The sequence below is a fragment of the Rhinatrema bivittatum genome, chromosome 10, assembly GCF_901001135.1.
Source record: "Rhinatrema bivittatum chromosome 10, aRhiBiv1.1, whole genome shotgun sequence".
Classification (NCBI taxonomy): Eukaryota; Metazoa; Chordata; class Amphibia; order Gymnophiona; family Rhinatrematidae; genus Rhinatrema; species Rhinatrema bivittatum.
Window position 1 is genome coordinate 63,364,825 of NC_042624.1, and position 18,461 is coordinate 63,383,285.

Sequence of the window (18,461 nt, forward strand, 5' to 3'; positions counted from 1 at the left end):
AGCCAGGCCAATGTATGTGTACCAAGGTCCCCTAAGGTGGCCACATTAAAATAACATGATTGTGTTAACTTTTAATGCAGCGGAGTATGTAAATACTATGGTAATGAGCTCACTAGTTAGACTGTGGTATTTACAAAGCAGTAATAAATTTATCTCAACCATGTTATCATTGTAAATTCAACCAAACTTCCTGGGGGAACATGTGCTAACATTATTAAACTATACAAACACTACAGAGGAACTCGGCAATATATACTGCCCAAATATTTTATTGTTATTTATTATATACACAGTTTTATCAAATAATTTTAGCACACATATTTCATATAACCAGCTATGTGAGATAATGCTCCCCCAAATATTAAAACATCATCATACATGCATTACCCTCCATACATCCATACTATCCATATGCACACATATGAAATATGTGTGCTAAAATTATTTGATAAAACTGTGTATATAATAAATAACAATAAAAAATGTGGGCAGTATATATTGCCGAGTTCCTCTGTAGTGTTTGTATAGTTTAGATGTAGGACAGAGGCATTGCATGTGTGTTTTTTTACCTGCTAACATTATTAAATACATGCAGGGAACATTCTAAGGACTTAGCTTACTTTAATGCAGTTTCAGCATGCACATTAGGGGCCTGATAGTCAGACTCTGGAGATAGCCGGATAAGTAGGACTTTTCCGGTTATCTTTCATCTGCTGAATATCCGGTTATACTAAGTGACCACTAGATAACCAGATAAGGACCTCATTCACTAATCCGGCTTATCCGGCTATCTAGCATCTGCTGAATATCCGGTTATACTAAGTGGCCACTAGATAACAAGATAAGGATCTCATTCACTAATCCGGCTTATCCGGCTATCTAGCATCTGCTGAATATCCGGTTATACTAATTGGCCACTAGATAACAAGATAAGGACCTCATTCACTAATCCGGCTATCTAGCATCTGCTGAATATCCGGTTATACTAAGTGGCCACTAGATAACAAGATAAGGACCTCATTCACTAATCCGGCTATCTAGCATCTGCTGAATATCCGGTTATACTAAGTGGCCACTAGATAACAAGATAAGGACCTCATTCACTAATCCGGCTATCTAGCATCTGCTGAATATCCGGTTATACTAAGTGGCCACTAGATAACAAGATAAGGACCTCATTCACTAATCCGGCTATCTAGCATCTGCTGAATATCCGGTTATACTAAGTGGCCACTAGATAACAAGATAAGGATCTCATTCACTAATCCGGCTTATCCGGCTATCTAGCATCTGCTGAATATCCGGTTATACTAAGTGGCCACTAGATAACCAGATAAGGATCTCATTCACTAATGGCCGGGTTTTAAAAGTTCTGCGCGCGTAAAACTGAGGGTTTACGTGGGTGGCTGGGTCTTGTGAGCGCCGCGTGCATTTTAAACTGGCCCGGCCAAGCGCGTAAACCTCAGTTCGCGCACAAGGAAGGGGCGGGGCAGGGGGCAGGCCAGGACAGCGCCATTGTTTGCTGTTCCGATGACTCACGCACCTGCAGCCGACCGGCACGTGCAACTTACTTCAGCTCCGGCAGTGAAGTAAGTTGCAAAAAAAAAAAAAAAAAGGATAGATAGGAAGGGTTTAGGTGGTAGGAAGGAGAGGGGGAGGGAGTTTAGGTAGGGGGGTAGGGAAGTTCCCTCCCAGGCCACTTCTTAATTGGAGTGGATTGGGAGGGAACGGGGGAAGGCCCAATTTTATCGCTGCACATAATTCGCAAAGATTTACTCCCCCCGCCCCTGCACGCGCTGCCCACACATGCGCGCACAGATTGTAAAATCTGGCGCACGTGTGCGCATGGCCACCCGATTTTATAACATGCATGCGTGCATCTTTTAAAATCTACCCCTAAGGCTTTTCTCCCATTCTGGGTCTATGGGAAAATACCTTGATGAATCAGGTTTTAAGACACTTATCCGGCTACCTGGCTAGCCAGTTAACTTGGGGGCAGGCAGTGGGCGGATCAGGGTGCGCTAAATAACTTATCCGGCTAAGTAGCGATATTAAGACTTAGCCGGATAAGTTGTATCCGTCTAACTTAGACAATTTATCTAGCTAAGTATCAACTTCTACACGGACATTCAGCAGCATAGTCGTGCCACAGAATATCCTTGTAACTTAGCCAGGTAAGTGTTATCTGGCTAAATTACATAGCTATGTAGGCTATGAATATCTACCTCTCTGTATATTTAACTTGGTATACTGGGTGCTAAAACCTGGAGTATCATGCATGTTAAAATCATCAGGTAATGCATACTAGCCTGCTGGTTTTAATGTGTTAGTACATAGGCCTCATAGTTTGTTAGCAAATTATCATAAATATAATATATATGTCATATAAACACAGAGGATCCCTAGTGGCATGAAGCATTTGGTAATCTGCATGGAGTGGCAGTTACAAGCCTAAAAGACACATGGTGGAAGGAGAGTGGGTATCTGGTTCCATGTGGGAATTTGTATACATGTAACCCCATTTTTGCAGGCACTCCCAGAATAGGCAAGGGGAGCTATCTTAAGATGATGCAGGGGTTTGAGGAAGACCTGGTTGCACCTCTGGATCAGGATTCTTCCATGGCAAACAGTAAAACTTTAAGTGCCGAGTCTTTCAAAAAAACAGAATATCTACCACTAGGTTCAATTCCAAAACAAAATGTACTTTACTGAAAACCAAAGTAAATTGTTCTAGCAGTATAAAAATAGGAAAAGACAACTGGAAGGATGTCAAAAAATTCAGCTTCTCATGTCACTTTATTCAGTTAGTAAAAGAAAACAAACCCAAGTCGTCCTCATGTGCCTAATGGGGATAAATTCTCCATTTAAACCCCTCAGGAATGTGAAAATCATCCACTTGAAAAGTTTGTTAATACCTGGTTGGTGTCTTCAGTCTCCCAAACCAAATGTCCTGCCCCTGACACCTGCGGACAAATGCCTTCCAGAGTGCTGCAGACTATAGGACCCCCTCCTGGAATTCCTCCAACCATTTCAGAGAATGAACACATCTCGCAAAGGAAGGGCAAGACCACTGTCCCCTCCTGGAGCTAGGAGAGCCACAGTCCTAGTTGCTTCTTCCTTGCTCCTTTCATCAACGACCCTCCCAGTGACTTGTGTAAGCACTGTTTATAGATTTTCAGGATTGAGCCACCTGTAGGGAATGGATCCTGACTCTCACTCAAAAATTTGATTCACACCCTGAAACTTTTCATTGCTGGACCCTGACAGGGCCAAAAAATGAGAGTGCCTGATGCCTGTTTATGAGCTAAGCACTAGTCTCTCATTGGGTTCACAGAAAAATGAAAATGGTCAAGCAGATGGCGTAGTGGCCCTGGCACAGAGTCACGGGTAGGATCTATCAAGCTGGACAGGGAAAACTCTATAAAACATATCTTTCCCCTCTGTGACCCCTCTGAGTGCACCCCGTCTTCTTCCATGACCCAACAGATACCTTTCTTGAAACCTACATGTTGGGATGAAGGGGGGTATCTTCAACAAAGCAAATATATTATTTCTGTGGTCTCCAGTAGTCAGAGAAGAGCAATACTAAAATTCACTGAATAAATTAAGGTTTACAGATTCTTACAGCATTGATTAGCAACAACACCGACAGCAACAAAACATTCTTCTTCCAAAAATAGATGTGTTTTAGTACTCACAACTCCACACTGAATTCTCAGTCGTAAGCCCCTTAGTATAGGATACTCACCTTCCAAAAGGTGTCCATAAGGCTGATTTGCTCCATACTCCTCCTGGATTGTCGTTGGACATTCCCCAGGAGGCCAGTAATGGTTCACTGATCTTCCATGCCTTGGGCTTTGCTGTATTTAGAAGAACAATTGCCCTCCTAGAAGCCATGACATTCCCACTCTGCTTCAAGTCAAATCCCCAGCCAAAAAATCACAGCAAATGAACAATTCTCACTCTGAAGACCACCTTCTATTGATCCAATAGAGACTTCCCCTTGTGGTTCTCCCTCATAACATCCACTTAAAGGAATAAACCTCTGCCCCAATAACTCATCACAATAACCCAACAGTAGATGTTAAATGAAGTCCCTTAATATTTACCACAGGATAATGTGCCTCAAATATTAATGACCAGGACCTGTTTCAAGACTCCATCATATAGCAGTGTAAAGAGACCTATATTCAGCCTTACATGCACAGGGACCCAGAATGGATGGTTGCTACTGGGTAGACTATGTGGGCCATTTTAGTCTCTATCTGCTTACATTTACTATGTTGCGACCTCTGATCTTCTGTGTGCATACATGCACATACATAGTAACATAGGAAAAAGGTTTCATTCCTGTGCAATACTAATACCGTACAGGTATTTAAAAGTCTGTATCATACCACCTCTGTTTCTCCTGTCCTCCAGTGCATGCATATTGAGGTCCTTCAGTCTCGTAACTCTTTAGGTACAGACCCCACATTAGTTTGGTCACCTTTCTCTGCACTGCTTCCAACTGAAAAACCAAGGTCATCCCATTATTTTCAAATATTGTACAATTACAAAATATCATGAAAGAAACATTTCTGAAAGCCCTAAAAAATAATCAAATTGTAGCTTGGAGTAGCAGCACCTCCCTGTGGATCAAGTATTTATATCATTTAGCTAATTCCCTGTGTAGATTAATGGCCTTCAGCTTTGTCTGTGGACTTCAGTTCTCCCACACTGGGCATTAACTGGCAGTTATGAAACTGCCTGCCTTGGATTATTGCTTAAATGACATATGCACTGCTTTTTAAAAGTGGATTCATTGGGAATTCAGCATTAATAATGCAACAATCTCCTCTGAACAGGACATTTACTGGCAAGAGCTTTTTATTTTACATTCTCTTTATTAAGCAAGTTTTTCAGTGTAAATGTACTCATGGTGGGACAGCTTAACAAAACAGAGCCAGAAACCACCAAGTCAAAACAAGCCCATCCAAATGCGTGGCCACAAATTGCATAGCACGTGGAACCCCTGGCTCCTTGTTAGATAAAGAATAAACAGGGTTCTTGTTTACAGGAGTAAATTCAAATCCATAGCACCCTCTGGCAAATTGTAGACTCCTTAAACCCTTCCGTTTCCTATGCACAATCAAGAACCGGACACACAGGAAGTGGGGTTCGCCAAAACAAAGTCTCTCTATCTGATGAAAGCTGCAAGGCAAAATCTTTACACTTCTGCTCCAGTAACTTAAAGAACCGATTGCAACATTTAGGCAAGGAAAGGACCTCATTCTTTTTTCTCCACCAATACCTAATATTTGATGCAGCTTATGCCAACGACAGTCCTAACAGCAAGGGCCCCCCCTTGCAGACATTACTGCTATAGGAAAACTGCCCAGCTCAGCTCTCTTCCTCTGTCCTTCAGGCTCCGGGGGAAAGCTACACTGCATCTGTTCCAGATCTCCTCCTCTTCTGAGAGGATTGAAGTAGAAAAGCTCCAGCTCCCCTCTCTGGAAGATGAAACCCCTCTCCTTCAGCGATCTGTATTAAGGTTTAGACCAGGTGAATGATCAGGATAAGAGGGTCACCTTGATGGTTGAAATTCCAGTTTCCACTCGGTACTGCTACAGAGGAAACTCCACTTTATCCTCTGTTCTCTGCTTCTTTTCTAAGAGCAGGCCTCTCGATGTACTTTCTCTTCACCTTCAAGATTCACTTTCTCCGGAAGTTACTATTGCAGGGCTCCTTCTCCCCTGGATTCCCAAGCTCCTTAACTCTGAACCTCTAGGCAGCTTATTATTTAGGAACTTAACCCCCAAACTCAGGTCTCTCCTCTGTGAGTCACAGGGAATACTCGGTACTGGAGCAAAGTGTTTTTTTTGTTTCACAATGTCTTTTTTTTCAGTTTCCCAGTTGGAAGGCCTCCATGGAAATGGGGATGGGGCGGGGGGAATAATAAACATTGTAGGCTCTGCAAGGTGTACACACAGATGGTGCTCAAACACAATGTTACTGATGAAATATGCAAATATGGCCCTTGGCACAAATCTCTTTCACTTACTTTCCACAAAGAAATTCAGAATAGTAAATCTGTGATCCCTTTATCCATCCCTTAAGGTCCTTCCTTATTCTTGGATGAAATGTGAAGCCTCCCTGGTAAACTGTGAAATAGGGAGCCCTCTTCCAAATTTAGTTTCCCATCCAAATACCTGAGATCTATTTGCTTGATCTTAGACTCTCAAACTTCTCTTCTGCTCTCTGAATACCTTCTTGTACTTCCTTAGCTATTTGCTTGCTGACCATGCAAAATGGTAGCTCAGATTGTCTTCTCTCCTCCCTGTGATGATACTGTCTATGTTTCCACTCCTCCAAGCTTCCATGCTTTTGCCAGATTGGCAAGAAAATCCCTTAGACCAGTGCTTCTCAACCCAGTCCTTGGGACACACCTAACCAGTCGGATTTTCAGGATATCCACAATGAATGTGCATGAGAGAGATTTGTATGCACTGCCTCCACTGTATTCAAATCTATCTCATTCATATTCAGTGTGGATATCCTGAAATCCTGACTGACTAGGTGTGCCCTGAGGACTGGCTTGAGAAACTCTGACTTGGTCCAAGCCGGGAAACCAAGTTGACCAAAGAAACTTCTCTTTTTACTCCTCCCTTTATGGGCAGATAAAAACTTCCTCCCCAACAAACATTTACATAGAATACTTAATTGCAGAAATCACTAGAGAGGTCTCACACTAGGTATGGGTTAAAAATTACTCTCTTACTTTTGAAGTCTCCTGCAGCAAGGCTTTATGCTCTTACTCTGACAAATTAGGAAAACTGAAAGGAAATACTCAATCCTTTCCTTAAATCCGAGCTAAATATCCACACAGACTCTAGGGGTCACTTGCTTTTATGCAAGCAGAAGCACAATGGGGGCTGCTGTGGCATAGGTGGCACATTCCCCTACCCTGCACTGCCCTGATCTAACCACTAGGCTAGGGGTAGGCAACTCCATTCCTGGAATGTCAGAAGCAGATCAGGTTTTCAGAATATCCGCAATGAATATGCATGAGATGGATGTGCGTATTGTGGAGGCTGTGCATGTATTCATATATATGCAGGCAGCTTAAGACCCAGATGGCTCTGTACTATTTAAACCCAGAGTAACTGTGCTGTTTCTTCACTGGCCTGATGAAGGGAAGATAGCAGCTCTCGAAAGCTATTAATAGATGTTTTAAGTTAATTAAAAAGCATCACATACAGCTTTTATGGACCCTTAATTCTACATGTCCTAGTGGATTTACACAACAACCACAGTTTCTTCCCCCATAGAGAACAATTTTCAAAAGCCATTTACTTGGATAAATGCCGATTTGCCCAAGTAACAGGGCTGTCTGAAGACGGCCTATTCCTAATCTGGCTAAAAGTGCTTGCGGGGTTTCATTGTGCATGTACCTTTAGCCGAGTTAAGGATGAACCTGTTCTGGGCAGGATTAGGAAGTAGCACTCGTACTTTGCATTTTCAGATGTATTGCATGTAATTTGCTTGCCATATTCAGCTCACACAAAAAGCAGGTGCCAAGTCCATGGGCCAGTTATACACATGTGCACAGTAACATAGTAAATAACTGAGAGAGAGATTCAGTCTGCCCAACTGAGATTCTTCCACTTTGGTTAGATAAGCATACAACACCCATACGCAACCCAATACTAGTCCTGTGTTCATGCCTTTGACCTGACCCTTCAACCCTTTCTCAACCACCACCATCCATAAGTGCTCCTAAATATGCCCAGAATCCAAAATGTACTGGCCTCCACCACCTCTATGGGTAGGCTATTGAAAGCCTTATCTTCCTCTTTCATTCTTACACGATCAACACCCAAGGGCACATCCTTGTGTTAGCACCAGGCTTTCTAACAATTTACACAGCTACCACAGCTGGTAAGGCAATTGTCCAAAACATCCTGTGTCCTCATGCTTATTCATGCATTGATTTTAACCATGCACTCCATGTGGGTTATCCCAACCTTCTTAGAAGCCCAATGCAGCCATACCACCACTATTAGGATCCTAACTGCTGCACTGTGCAGATCACCCGAGTTTGTTCTTGGAAGTTGGATGCAGTCTTACTGCAGTTGTTAGGGTGATAATCACCACGCTATGCAGCAAGGGCAGACTTTTCCTTTGAGAATTTGTATAAAGCGTTAGGATTCAAAGTACCTGCAGACTTTGCATCAGGGCAGGCTGTTTTGAAGCTTGCCCCCATAGTGATACTGTCCAGTAATGGAAAAGAGAGATATCCAACAATTTATCTAAAAAAAAGCAAACAAACATACAATTTAGAAATCTAACCATTTCATCCAGAACAGTTCTGAACCTTCATATTAAGTTTAATAACAGTAAAAAGCACCAGAGGAGAAGAATTCAAGTCAGCATAACAGAAATGGATTTCCAAGCTTTTCCTGTAGACCTTAAGTTTGGCATTTTATAGCTTTTTGTCTTTATTTTTTTGTTGTTCTCCAGTGGTCTCTTCCCTACTCCCTGGTCCCTAAATGGCATGCCCAGTGAGCTCCAGGCCAAGAGCTGAAGGGCTGTTTCCTGGGAGGTATTCCTTCAGTAGCACTAATTGCCAGCAGAGGTCACCAGAGTAGCAGCAACCATCTTCCCTCTCCCCTCAGGCCTGAGTGCATGAGTGCCTGTGGGGGGACTAGGTGGGGTCATTTGCTTCCCCCCCCCCCCCTTCAACCCCTAGATTTGAATGACTAATTGTTTTTTTGTTAAGTATTTCTATGATTTTTTTTTTAACATACCTGTTTTTTTGTCATTATCCCCCTCCCTCCCCTGAATAATTTTCTGTAGGCATTCATGCCTTCGCACACTGACTCCATGGCATGCTGAGGCCATGGAAATGATCCATAAGTTTGCCGTTAGTGAAACAAGGCATTCCAAGGGTATTAATACTTTTATGTACCAGAAATCAAGTATCTAAATTAATATTCTACTTAGCTTGCAATGATGCTTAAATATGTTTAAGGCAAAACTATTTGTCACATAGGTTTTCCTGAATTAGCATGTTACAGTTGTTTTTATTTTGTAAATTTTCCACGGTCTGACAAATTAGCGACAGTTTGCTTTGCATACTTTTAATGCTCAGCAGGAATGGATTGTTGGTCACCTCCATCCCAATGCATTGTATTCCTAGATGGCCTCCCCCCCCCCCCACCCCCCTCGGTCAGCGCCACAAGTATCCCAGGGATACCTAAAGAAGCCAAGATTGGCCAAAAGTATCCCTCCAACAACTGGGTCCCATCATATCCCTGCCTGAGAACTTGTTAGTGAAAAGTGAATTTTAAAGAAGTCCATCGTTTGTACACTCAGGCATAATTCTTTTAACTTCCTCAGAAAAACGCCCCGATGTTCCAGCGAATGGACGCCTCGTCTTTGCCTCAGGAGATCATTTCCAATGCCAATGCGTTGCCCTACCTTCAGCAGGAAGTGCTCTCGACCTTGTAAGTCATGTGACCTGGGTTGAACTATCACACTAGAGTATGGACAGCACCATTGGCACAATATCATTGCCTAAGCCAGATCCTGGGTAGCCTCCCCCATAGTACCAGTTGAATGAACCAATACAGCAGATCAGGTTAGTCATAGCAATGCCGGCTGGCCAAAAAGTGTACTTTTGTTGTTCACACAACTACTAATTTTTCCATAAATAAAGGTTAGGAGAAAATAATCTTACAGTGTGTATGTTGGAGGCAGGGGGTGGTGTTCTTAAATAAGTTTTGGACAGGAGATATTTTTCTTTGTTTCTCTGTTACAATGTTTTAATGCCTTTTTTTTTTTCATTTCAGTAGGTTCATACACAAGAGTTGACCTAAAATCTGGCAATGGTCATTTTAAAATTACACTTTCAACATACATCAAGACATAGCATGACATTTGGAAAGGTGTGGGGAGGGGGTTTGTTGATGCACAAACAGTATATAATAAATACAAGCAGTAACTGGCGTAGAATCAGCCCTCAGCAGTGCTAGCAAATTTATTTATTTATTTATTCATTTGTTCAGTTTTATATACCGTCATTCAGTTCAGCCATCATAATGGTTTACAAATTTACAAATTATCAGGTCCACTGACAACACTGGCACAGATTCGGTCCCATAGACACAAGATCAATGCATAGCCAACCTCATGGACACTACCCCAGCAAATAACCAATAGACTAAACATCAGTGAATAGTCAGCCCCGTGAAGAGAAATTATGCACAATCACCCTGATAAACAGCACTGGAGCACCAGTTCCACTTTGAGCCACTTCTTGGTTTTCATTCCTCAGTAATCATACTTGGGGAATCTTTCTCATCAGATAAACTGGAATGACTGGATGAAATGTTATAGTACAGCATTCGCTTATTTACATACTCACAAAATCTCTTGTTCATGCCCGTATTTTGCATAGATCACGTTCACCTACTTCACTTTGCTTGGATGGTCTTTTTTATTTTTATTGTTTTTTAATAGGAGCATCCGAAGTGGGTTCCCATCACTGAGTCCGCTCTCCCCTCAAGAGATATTTCAGCCACCTTGCTTGGACAGGAGACAAGGACAGTTCCAAGAGCAACTATCTCTGGTAACACCATCTTTAAAGTAGTCATCCACCCTGCCTTATTTCTGATTTGACTACAGGATTCTTTAAACATCTGGTTAGCTGTGATTCTTTCTGGACTGTATGACACAGCTTGTTTTTAATTTTATATAGCTGCACATGTTCTTGTTGCTAAAGTGTCAGAAGATGAAGTTTATATTCACAAGGAGAATGTAACTAACTATTGGTTTACCCACACTCACTAAAGTGCTATGACACTGTTATGATATAGCCTTGTGGTTGTGGGCGCCTTTACGAGGTGGCAGTGAGTGTCCACATAAGGAGGCGTCATTAGCACAGGCAGCACAATTGGAGATCTTCAATCTGAGGACCGTTTGGAAATAGTAACATAATATCTAATGTACATAGCATGAATTAGTTGAGTACAAGCTCCATTAAAGGACTGACCAATCATCTGAGGCTTTACGGACATGCCATGATATGTAACCTAGAAAATTTGTGTTGAATCAAACTAATTGCCCTTACCATATGTGAACCGGAGGATTTCCTGGGAACTATATTATAAAATGTGCTATAGTCAAGAGAAAAACTAAATATAATTGCATTTTTTTAATCTTATTCAGTAAGAAATTTCGAGGTAATGTCTATTATGCTAGATTATATAAGAACCCACATGTATGGAGTAAATGTGGACACAGCAAGGCATAGGCATGCACATTTACACCTGCTAGAGAGCAGCTGTAAACGTCCACGCAGACATTTCCGTGCACATTTCCGAAAATCTAAAATACACACGTAAATTATTTTTTGCCCCCCTCCCACTTCCAAACACTTCTCTGCAATATGCATAAAAGTACATGCAAGATCATTTATGCGCGTACTTTTACATGCACAACCCCTGAGGTCACTTTCAGAAAGCCTGTTTACACACGTAAAACTGTATAAATGCTTTTGAAAACTACTTCCATTAGATTGATTTACCAAAGATATGTTCTATCTTGCAAAGCTGTACTTATAAATGGTCTTCTTTTATCACATTTTTTCCTAGTATTTGATGGTTTTCTGGATCTCTGTTTCTCTCATTGTCAACTCTAGTGTCCATGAGCTGAGTTCTACCTCTTCCACATTCAGACCAGCAAAACTCCAGTCCATGTGCCCATGACTGTGTGTAATTGTTGTTAGGTTGCAGTGTTTAATTAGTGTGCGTTCCAGTTCAGTTGTGTGTGTGTGTGTCTCAGAGTTCGTAGTCGTATCTCTGTGAATTCTTTATATCACACACCACACTTCCCGGCACAACTGATACATCAGAAAAAATTAACTCACTTATGGCTGCCCTGCCATCTACAGTACCTGAATGTAATCTGCTTTGAAGTACCGAAAAGCGGAATATAAATCAAATAAATACTGGAAAGGCCTGGAGCACCTTCCTGATGTTTCCTGCTGACAGAAAACTGTCAGAATATGCATCTTTTTCTTCCCGCTAATGACTTTGAAGATAAAAGGTGCTACATGTGAAAATTAAGCATCTTAAAAAGTTATCTAACTTTATTTAATTTATATAAAGTTGAGCACAGCCAAAATGTAAATAAAGAGATTTTTAAAGATGGATCAACAGAATGCTTTGTGGAAATAGGCCAATGGCAAATCACAACTTTTGTCCATATATTTAATTGAAACATGATAAAAAAAAAAAATTTGAATCATGAGCTGACTTCCTGTGCACTCTTCAGATGGATTCTGGACAAGATTGTTATTCCAGCTTAACTGTAGTCTCTAGCTATTCAAACTTTCGGTAAATAAATACAACCTTTTCTTTTCATTTCTTATTTGGCTGGCAGTAATATAAAAATTGCATTCTGTTCCTGCACGTTTACACAATACATGTCTGGTTCCCTCTTCTGAGAAGCTCCTGGCAATATCCGAAGGAGGTGAGGAGATTAAAATTAAACCAAGTCCCACGACGGTGGCTGTGTGTTTGCTTCCAGGAGCCAGAGGTTAGAGAGTTTAAAAGGTCGCAGCCCTCTAACTGTGGCAACTATCTCCCAGTGGACATGCTGGAGCGTACCGCATCTATGAGGGCTTCCTCCATGCCACGCCTGGCTGTGGATCCCCAGGTAAAAGACAGAACACAATTAGAATGGCATGATTATAAACACCAATTCCATCTTCAGCATTGTCCGCGCCATAATTTTAAGATGAGGTCTCGTTGCTAGCCCAGCTGCATCCTGTAGTCTTGCTTGCCACCACAATATCTTTATTAGCTTAAATGACCTTGGGATACCTGCAAAAAAAAAAAAAAAAAAAGACTCATGCTCCCCCTTTTTTTTTTTTTTCACTATCCCATTTTGGAGCCAGCAATCATGCCTACCAGGAATCGGTCCTTACGACAATGCATGGGTGGGTCCCAACGTTGTGCTTTGTCCACGAGGGAACTATTTGAAATTGGTTACCCCATTTCCTCATCCCCTGGCATGCCTCCTAGTCACACCTGCACTTTCCCTGTTTCACATCCACCAGTTCCAAGTGACACGATATGACACCCCCACGTTTTGTCTGTCTGCTACCTGGTTCTGTCTGTTTGTTTGTATTTATCGCTAAGCAGAGGGCAAGTGAATTTGTCTGTCGACTTAAAAAAAAAAAAAAAAGCTACATCTTTACTAATGTTCTTATGTGAGTTAGGATTGATTCCTTTATTTTGCTCATCTGTTGTTGATTCTGGCAGAATGATCATCCAGGCACAGAGATGATTAATTGATACAGTCTGAGGCATTGTCTCTTAAGAATCGGAAGCAGAGCAACATTAAAACTTGTGGGCAGCAGTGAGGGAGTTGATGTGTTTTTACTGTGTTTAAAGAAAGGGAGTGAAGGACCTAAGGAAAGACAAGGGAAAACAGAACAAGGGACATTTAGAGAGTGGAGGAATACAGAGCAAAGAGGGCCATTGTAAAAGGAAAGGCGAAGGAAGAGCATGCAAGTGAAAAAAAAAATGACTAAAAAAAGAGTAGGACATATACCCAAAATTATAGAAAGAGAGGGAAAACCGGAATGTTAATATGCACTTCTGCTGGTGGGTGGCACAGGAGGCACTCCATCATTCTGGCAAGAAGCCCACTCGTACCTGTGGTGGTAAGAGCAGAATGATGAAAAACAAAAAGAAGCATTACAATTACACACTGAAACCTAGAATTATTACGAAGTTTCTTCTTTAAAACTCAGGCAATACTTAAAGAAATTGTTTTGCACGAGGAGCTCGCTGACACTTCCAGGTTTTCACCTGACTCTGAAAGGTACCTCTGAATTAGTTATCTGCCCAGCATGTCTATCCTACTTCCATGAAGAAAATGAAGTATTAAAAAGAGTGCAAGACTAGGAAAACAGGGGAAAGAGGAGGACCATTAGCAGATGGCTCGCCGCTCACCTCCCCTCTCTCTTGCATTATTCCTCTCCTCTCCCTCCCTCCCTCCCTCCCTTCCATTTCCTTCCTTTGTTTTCCTTATCTTCACAAATGAGAATAATCCTGCTCTTTGAGATGCCATAAGGTCAGATTAGCCCAGGAACCTATGCTATGAAGTCCTTCAAGAGTGGGACAGACTCTTTCCTAGAATGATCAAGCTTGACAACAAAGATAATATCAGAGCCTGATCTCTGGAATCTCTCTCCTGGTGGAGATTTCCTCCCCTGAGCAGCCTGTCCTGCTTGGATATGTTCGGCAGAGATCTCTTCTGGGAGACTAAAACTCTTGGATTTACCAGAGGGTGACTTTTTGATTTCACAATAGGAGATATCAACCGAACAACAAATTCATTTTCAAAATAAATTAATAAACAATAGGTATCTCCTATATATTCTGTTGAAATTTTGGAGACCATTACAGTGATTATGGAACCTAAAGTGATGTGGTTTCCTGTTGGGGGTTATTTTATATGTTTGGAGTTTGGGTCCTCTGCCTGTATTAGAATATTTGGAAGGGAGGGGGGACTATGGGCATTGCTTACAAGTAAGTATCTTGACATCTGTTGATAATATGGGATGTGTGGCATTGAGGGGGCGGAGGGCTCCCACTGATAGTTTAGACTGCATGACTGCATGTGGGTATTTTCAGGTTTATATGGATAAAGGGGAAACATCAATCAATATAGTGGAGTGGCTTGGGTAGAATTTTACCTCCTCTAAAGTTTACCAATTAGCTGTAATGGGAACCAGCATTAGCACGCTTTGCCTCTGAAAGGCCGGGCATTGATATCCCTAGGCTTCATATATTTATTTATTTATTTAAGTTTTTTATATACCAACATTCAAGACGATAGTCCCATCATGAAGGGAAGCACACTTTTATTCCTTAACATCTCATGCTAAAGGTTTTGAGGGCTTTCCACATTAAAAAAAAAAAAGTCATAGTTAATTCTTTACAACAGAAGTTGCAAAATCACGTTGGGGAAGTCATCTGATTGCCATAAGTTACAGGTACTTCTGTAACAGACATTGCCTCTTCTGATGGCTTTTGGTTTTTTTTCCCGACAAGCAAATGTATTCAGATGATCATTAACAAAACAGATTATTTTGATTTTTCTTTATTCTGTTTGTGGCCCTCACAAAAGCAGGATCCCCACTTTCATTTTTTCAAACTTTCAAACCAATCTTGGTAATCTTAATCTGTTTGTTAAGGCTGTTTCTAGATGAGAGTGTTCCAGTCATGCGCATACGTTTTTCAACTCTCACAAATAAAAATCCTCCTCAGAAACCTGTACAATTTTCATGATTGAGAAGGCTCTAGACAGCACACATTGCTGTGTGCACTGAATCCTTTAATTTTTTTTCTGCTGCTACCCTCGCTTTCATTTTATATTTATCGCTGGTTTCCCAGGTGCTTTTTCAGCTCTGGGTGACAATTTCATAGCCGCCTCCTTTTGTGCTTTGACTAGTTCTATGTTTTGAGGTTTTGGCTGCGCGCGCTTTATTTCTTTGGAACAGTGTTAATGTTCGCATTAAATGCAGAATTAAAAGCAGAGCTGGGCCGAAAAGGCTAAATCTAAAAGAGCATTCTGAAAACTTGCCTGGGATATAATCCTAAATTCTGTGTCGGGGTGACTTCCAGGTGCTTACCGACGCGAGTTCCATGAGAAGATCCTTCTCCACCATTGGCGATAAGCGAACCCACATATCCTGGCTAAACGAGTTCTCGCTGGAGAGGAGCGGCGCCGACGCCAGCTACAAATCTCGCCGACGCAGCTACCACGCGTCCCTGCGCTTGTCTGGGCATCGTTTGAACCCCGAGTCAAGTGAGGAAGTGCCATTTTTGTTTGTTTGTTTGCTTGCTTAACCAAGGAGCTGGTCTCTTTCGGAGAGTTTCATGGCTCTTTTCTAACTTTCATCTCCGTAACAAATGTTCTTTGTTTCAGGTGATAAGATATATATACACACCAAAGAAAGAAGACAGGAATGATCTACAGGAGCATTCTGGGTCCGATGTTCTAACAATGGCAATGAGTTGCAAATAGCTTTAATAAATGCCATTTACTTAGCACCAGGTGCCCTTTGGTTTCCGTTATGTATAGAGATTGTCTACAGGGCAAATAACACTTAAAATGAATATATACCAATAAGCAAAAGGATAGAAATTCCAATTAATGGACATCGTTGCAGAATGAAATTCAAGTTCGCTGGACGTGATTCCATTCCAAGCGGTAGTTTGCGTGTTAAAATGTTTTTTTTTTTTACCACTTTAGGTCATCGATCTGAAACACATCGCTCAGGTGGAAAGGAACGAGGGCGCTCAAAGGAGCGTAAGCACCTCCTGTCTCCAGATGTTTCCCGTTGCAATTCTGAGGAGAGGAGTCCACAACCAAGCTGTGAACCCAGAGAGCGGCAGCAGTCCAGATCTCCCAGCGAAGGCAGGTCGAACTCACCAAACAGGCAGGTTAGTCTAGAAAAAGCCGGCACGATTTGCTGCCATACCAGGTTGTTTGAGAATATGACTTATTAACCATAATTCCCTAGTCCAGGGGTGGCCAATGCTGGTCCTCAAGAGCCACAAATAAGCCTGGTTTTCAGGATATGCATAATGAGCATGCATGAGAGATGTTTACGTTCAATGGAGGCGTGCATGCAAATCTATCTCATGCATGCTCATTGTGGATAACTTGAAAACCAAAACTGTTCATGGCTCTTGAAGACTGGAGTTGGCCATCCCTGACCTAATCAATATGCAGAATGCATGTTTGTGCCTGAAGATTTCTGTACTTTGGCACAGATGTCAGAAATAAAGTCGTCTTCATATTGACACATGTAATAAACACCTTGTGACCTGATTTGTTCTGCACACACAAGTACACAAAGTGCATGGTCCTCAGTATGATCTGTAACTCTCTCTCTGACATAAAAGATTGTATGAAAGTATTGGACTCTCCTCCATTCCATCACCATCACCCAACCAAAGTGCCTGGAAAAACAAAAGATGTGATTATAATAATGTAGCAATCCATCTGTATATGTATCTTTTATCTTTATGCTTCACAGGGCACAGGTTCGTTAAGTGAAAGCTCTATCCCCTCCGACTCCAGCACCCCTAGGCGAGGCAGACGACAGCTCCCTCCCATCCCTCCGAAACCTCGACCTCTCATTTCCTATTCTTCCATTCTGCGGCACCCAGGCAACAACTCCTCTCCACCCAATGGGGATGAAAATGGGTCACCTCTGCCTGACAAGGCCCTGGATCTGAACGATGCCTGTTTGACTGAGTCTTCCAGCTCTCTGCAAGGGAAGAACAGCCGGCACTCTACCCCCCAGCACTACATCTCTGAGCCATACCTGGCACTTCACGATGAGCTCCAAGGCTCAGACTGTGCAGCGGAGGAGACGCTGACCTTTGAGGCTGCAGTGGCCACCAGCCTGGGACGTTCCAACACAATTGGATCTGCTCCTCCTCTACGACATAGTTGGCAGTTGCCCAATGGGCATTATCGGAGAAGGAGGAGGGGAATTGTGAAGGCAGTCTCCGGGGCAACTTGTGAGCTACTCAGTGACACAGATGAGGATGATAAGTGCTAGAGGTCGATGTCCTTCAATGCATGCTCTTTGCAACATGTTGAAGCAAAACAAAGAAAAGGAAAAAGGTCTCCTGCAAAAATAAATCCCTACGAGACCTTTGCACAAACACTAGGTAAATCAGCTTGTGCAACATCTGAATTGAGTTTTGCACATGCGCTAGCTGAATGGGAGTCCTTCCCTAGAGACTGCCGTGACTTTGTGCCTAAATTGGATCCAAAAGTCAATTTCCCAAAGCAAAATTTACGAGGAAACTGGGCTGTGATTTCTCATTTGTTGATAGTTTGGTCAAGTCCCAGCTGCTGGTGGTGCTGGGCCAAAGAGCTGTGTTTCCTTTAAGGAGGGAAAATGAGGAGCGAAAACAAAAAAAAAAAAAAAAAAAAATGTGATTGTGGGTGGGAGCCGAGACTGAATATGCTCAGTTGGTCTTGTGCTGCCGGTCGTTTTTTTTTTGTTTCTCAAACTTTTGTGCCAAAACTTGAATGAGAAAACAGTTAGTTAACTAGATGGGTGGACGGACTGGAGGGGCCAGCATGGGCAAGTTGCTGTAGTAAAGCAGGAAAACGCACACCGGGGGACACTGAGGAGGAGCGGGATTGGCTTTTTTTCGGAGCTGCTGATAATGTAACACGTCTGCCAGGTCTGTGCATGGAAAGAGAACCGGCCAGCTAGCTAGCCACAGATACATCATTTATTTATAAAACAGGTTGAGAAATTTCTAAAGCAAGCTGTGTGGCTGAGGAGCACTGCCGTTGGCTGTATATGGATGGCAGTGAGCCAAACTGCACAGCCTCACCTCTTTCCTATTGGACGTACATGAAAAATGTGA

The 18,461-nt window shown here is 42.2% G+C and overlaps 1 protein-coding gene across 8 annotated transcripts in view; it reads left to right on the forward strand.

Moving 5' to 3' along the window:
• The window catches only part of CACNA1E (calcium voltage-gated channel subunit alpha1 E), a 735,423-nt gene extending 717,382 nt beyond the window's left edge, over positions 1 to 18,041 (forward strand). For 2 of the 8 annotated variants that reach the window (XM_029617783.1, XM_029617784.1), the window contains exons 44-49: positions 9,382 to 9,488; positions 10,504 to 10,612; positions 12,574 to 12,702; positions 15,684 to 15,867; positions 16,315 to 16,505; positions 17,105 to 17,635. In XM_029617783.1, the coding sequence (XP_029473643.1) occupies positions 9,382 to 9,488; positions 10,504 to 10,612; positions 12,574 to 12,702; positions 15,684 to 15,867; positions 16,315 to 16,505; positions 17,105 to 17,635 (1,251 nt within the window). Of the gene's footprint in view, positions 1 to 9,381; positions 9,489 to 10,503; positions 10,613 to 11,683; positions 12,308 to 12,494; positions 12,709 to 15,683; positions 15,868 to 16,314; positions 16,506 to 17,104 lie in introns of those variants that run through there. The other 6 variants (XM_029617787.1, XM_029617786.1, XM_029617785.1 and 3 more) reach the window with 5 other exon arrangements.
• Positions 18,042 to 18,461: the final 420 nt, after the last annotated feature.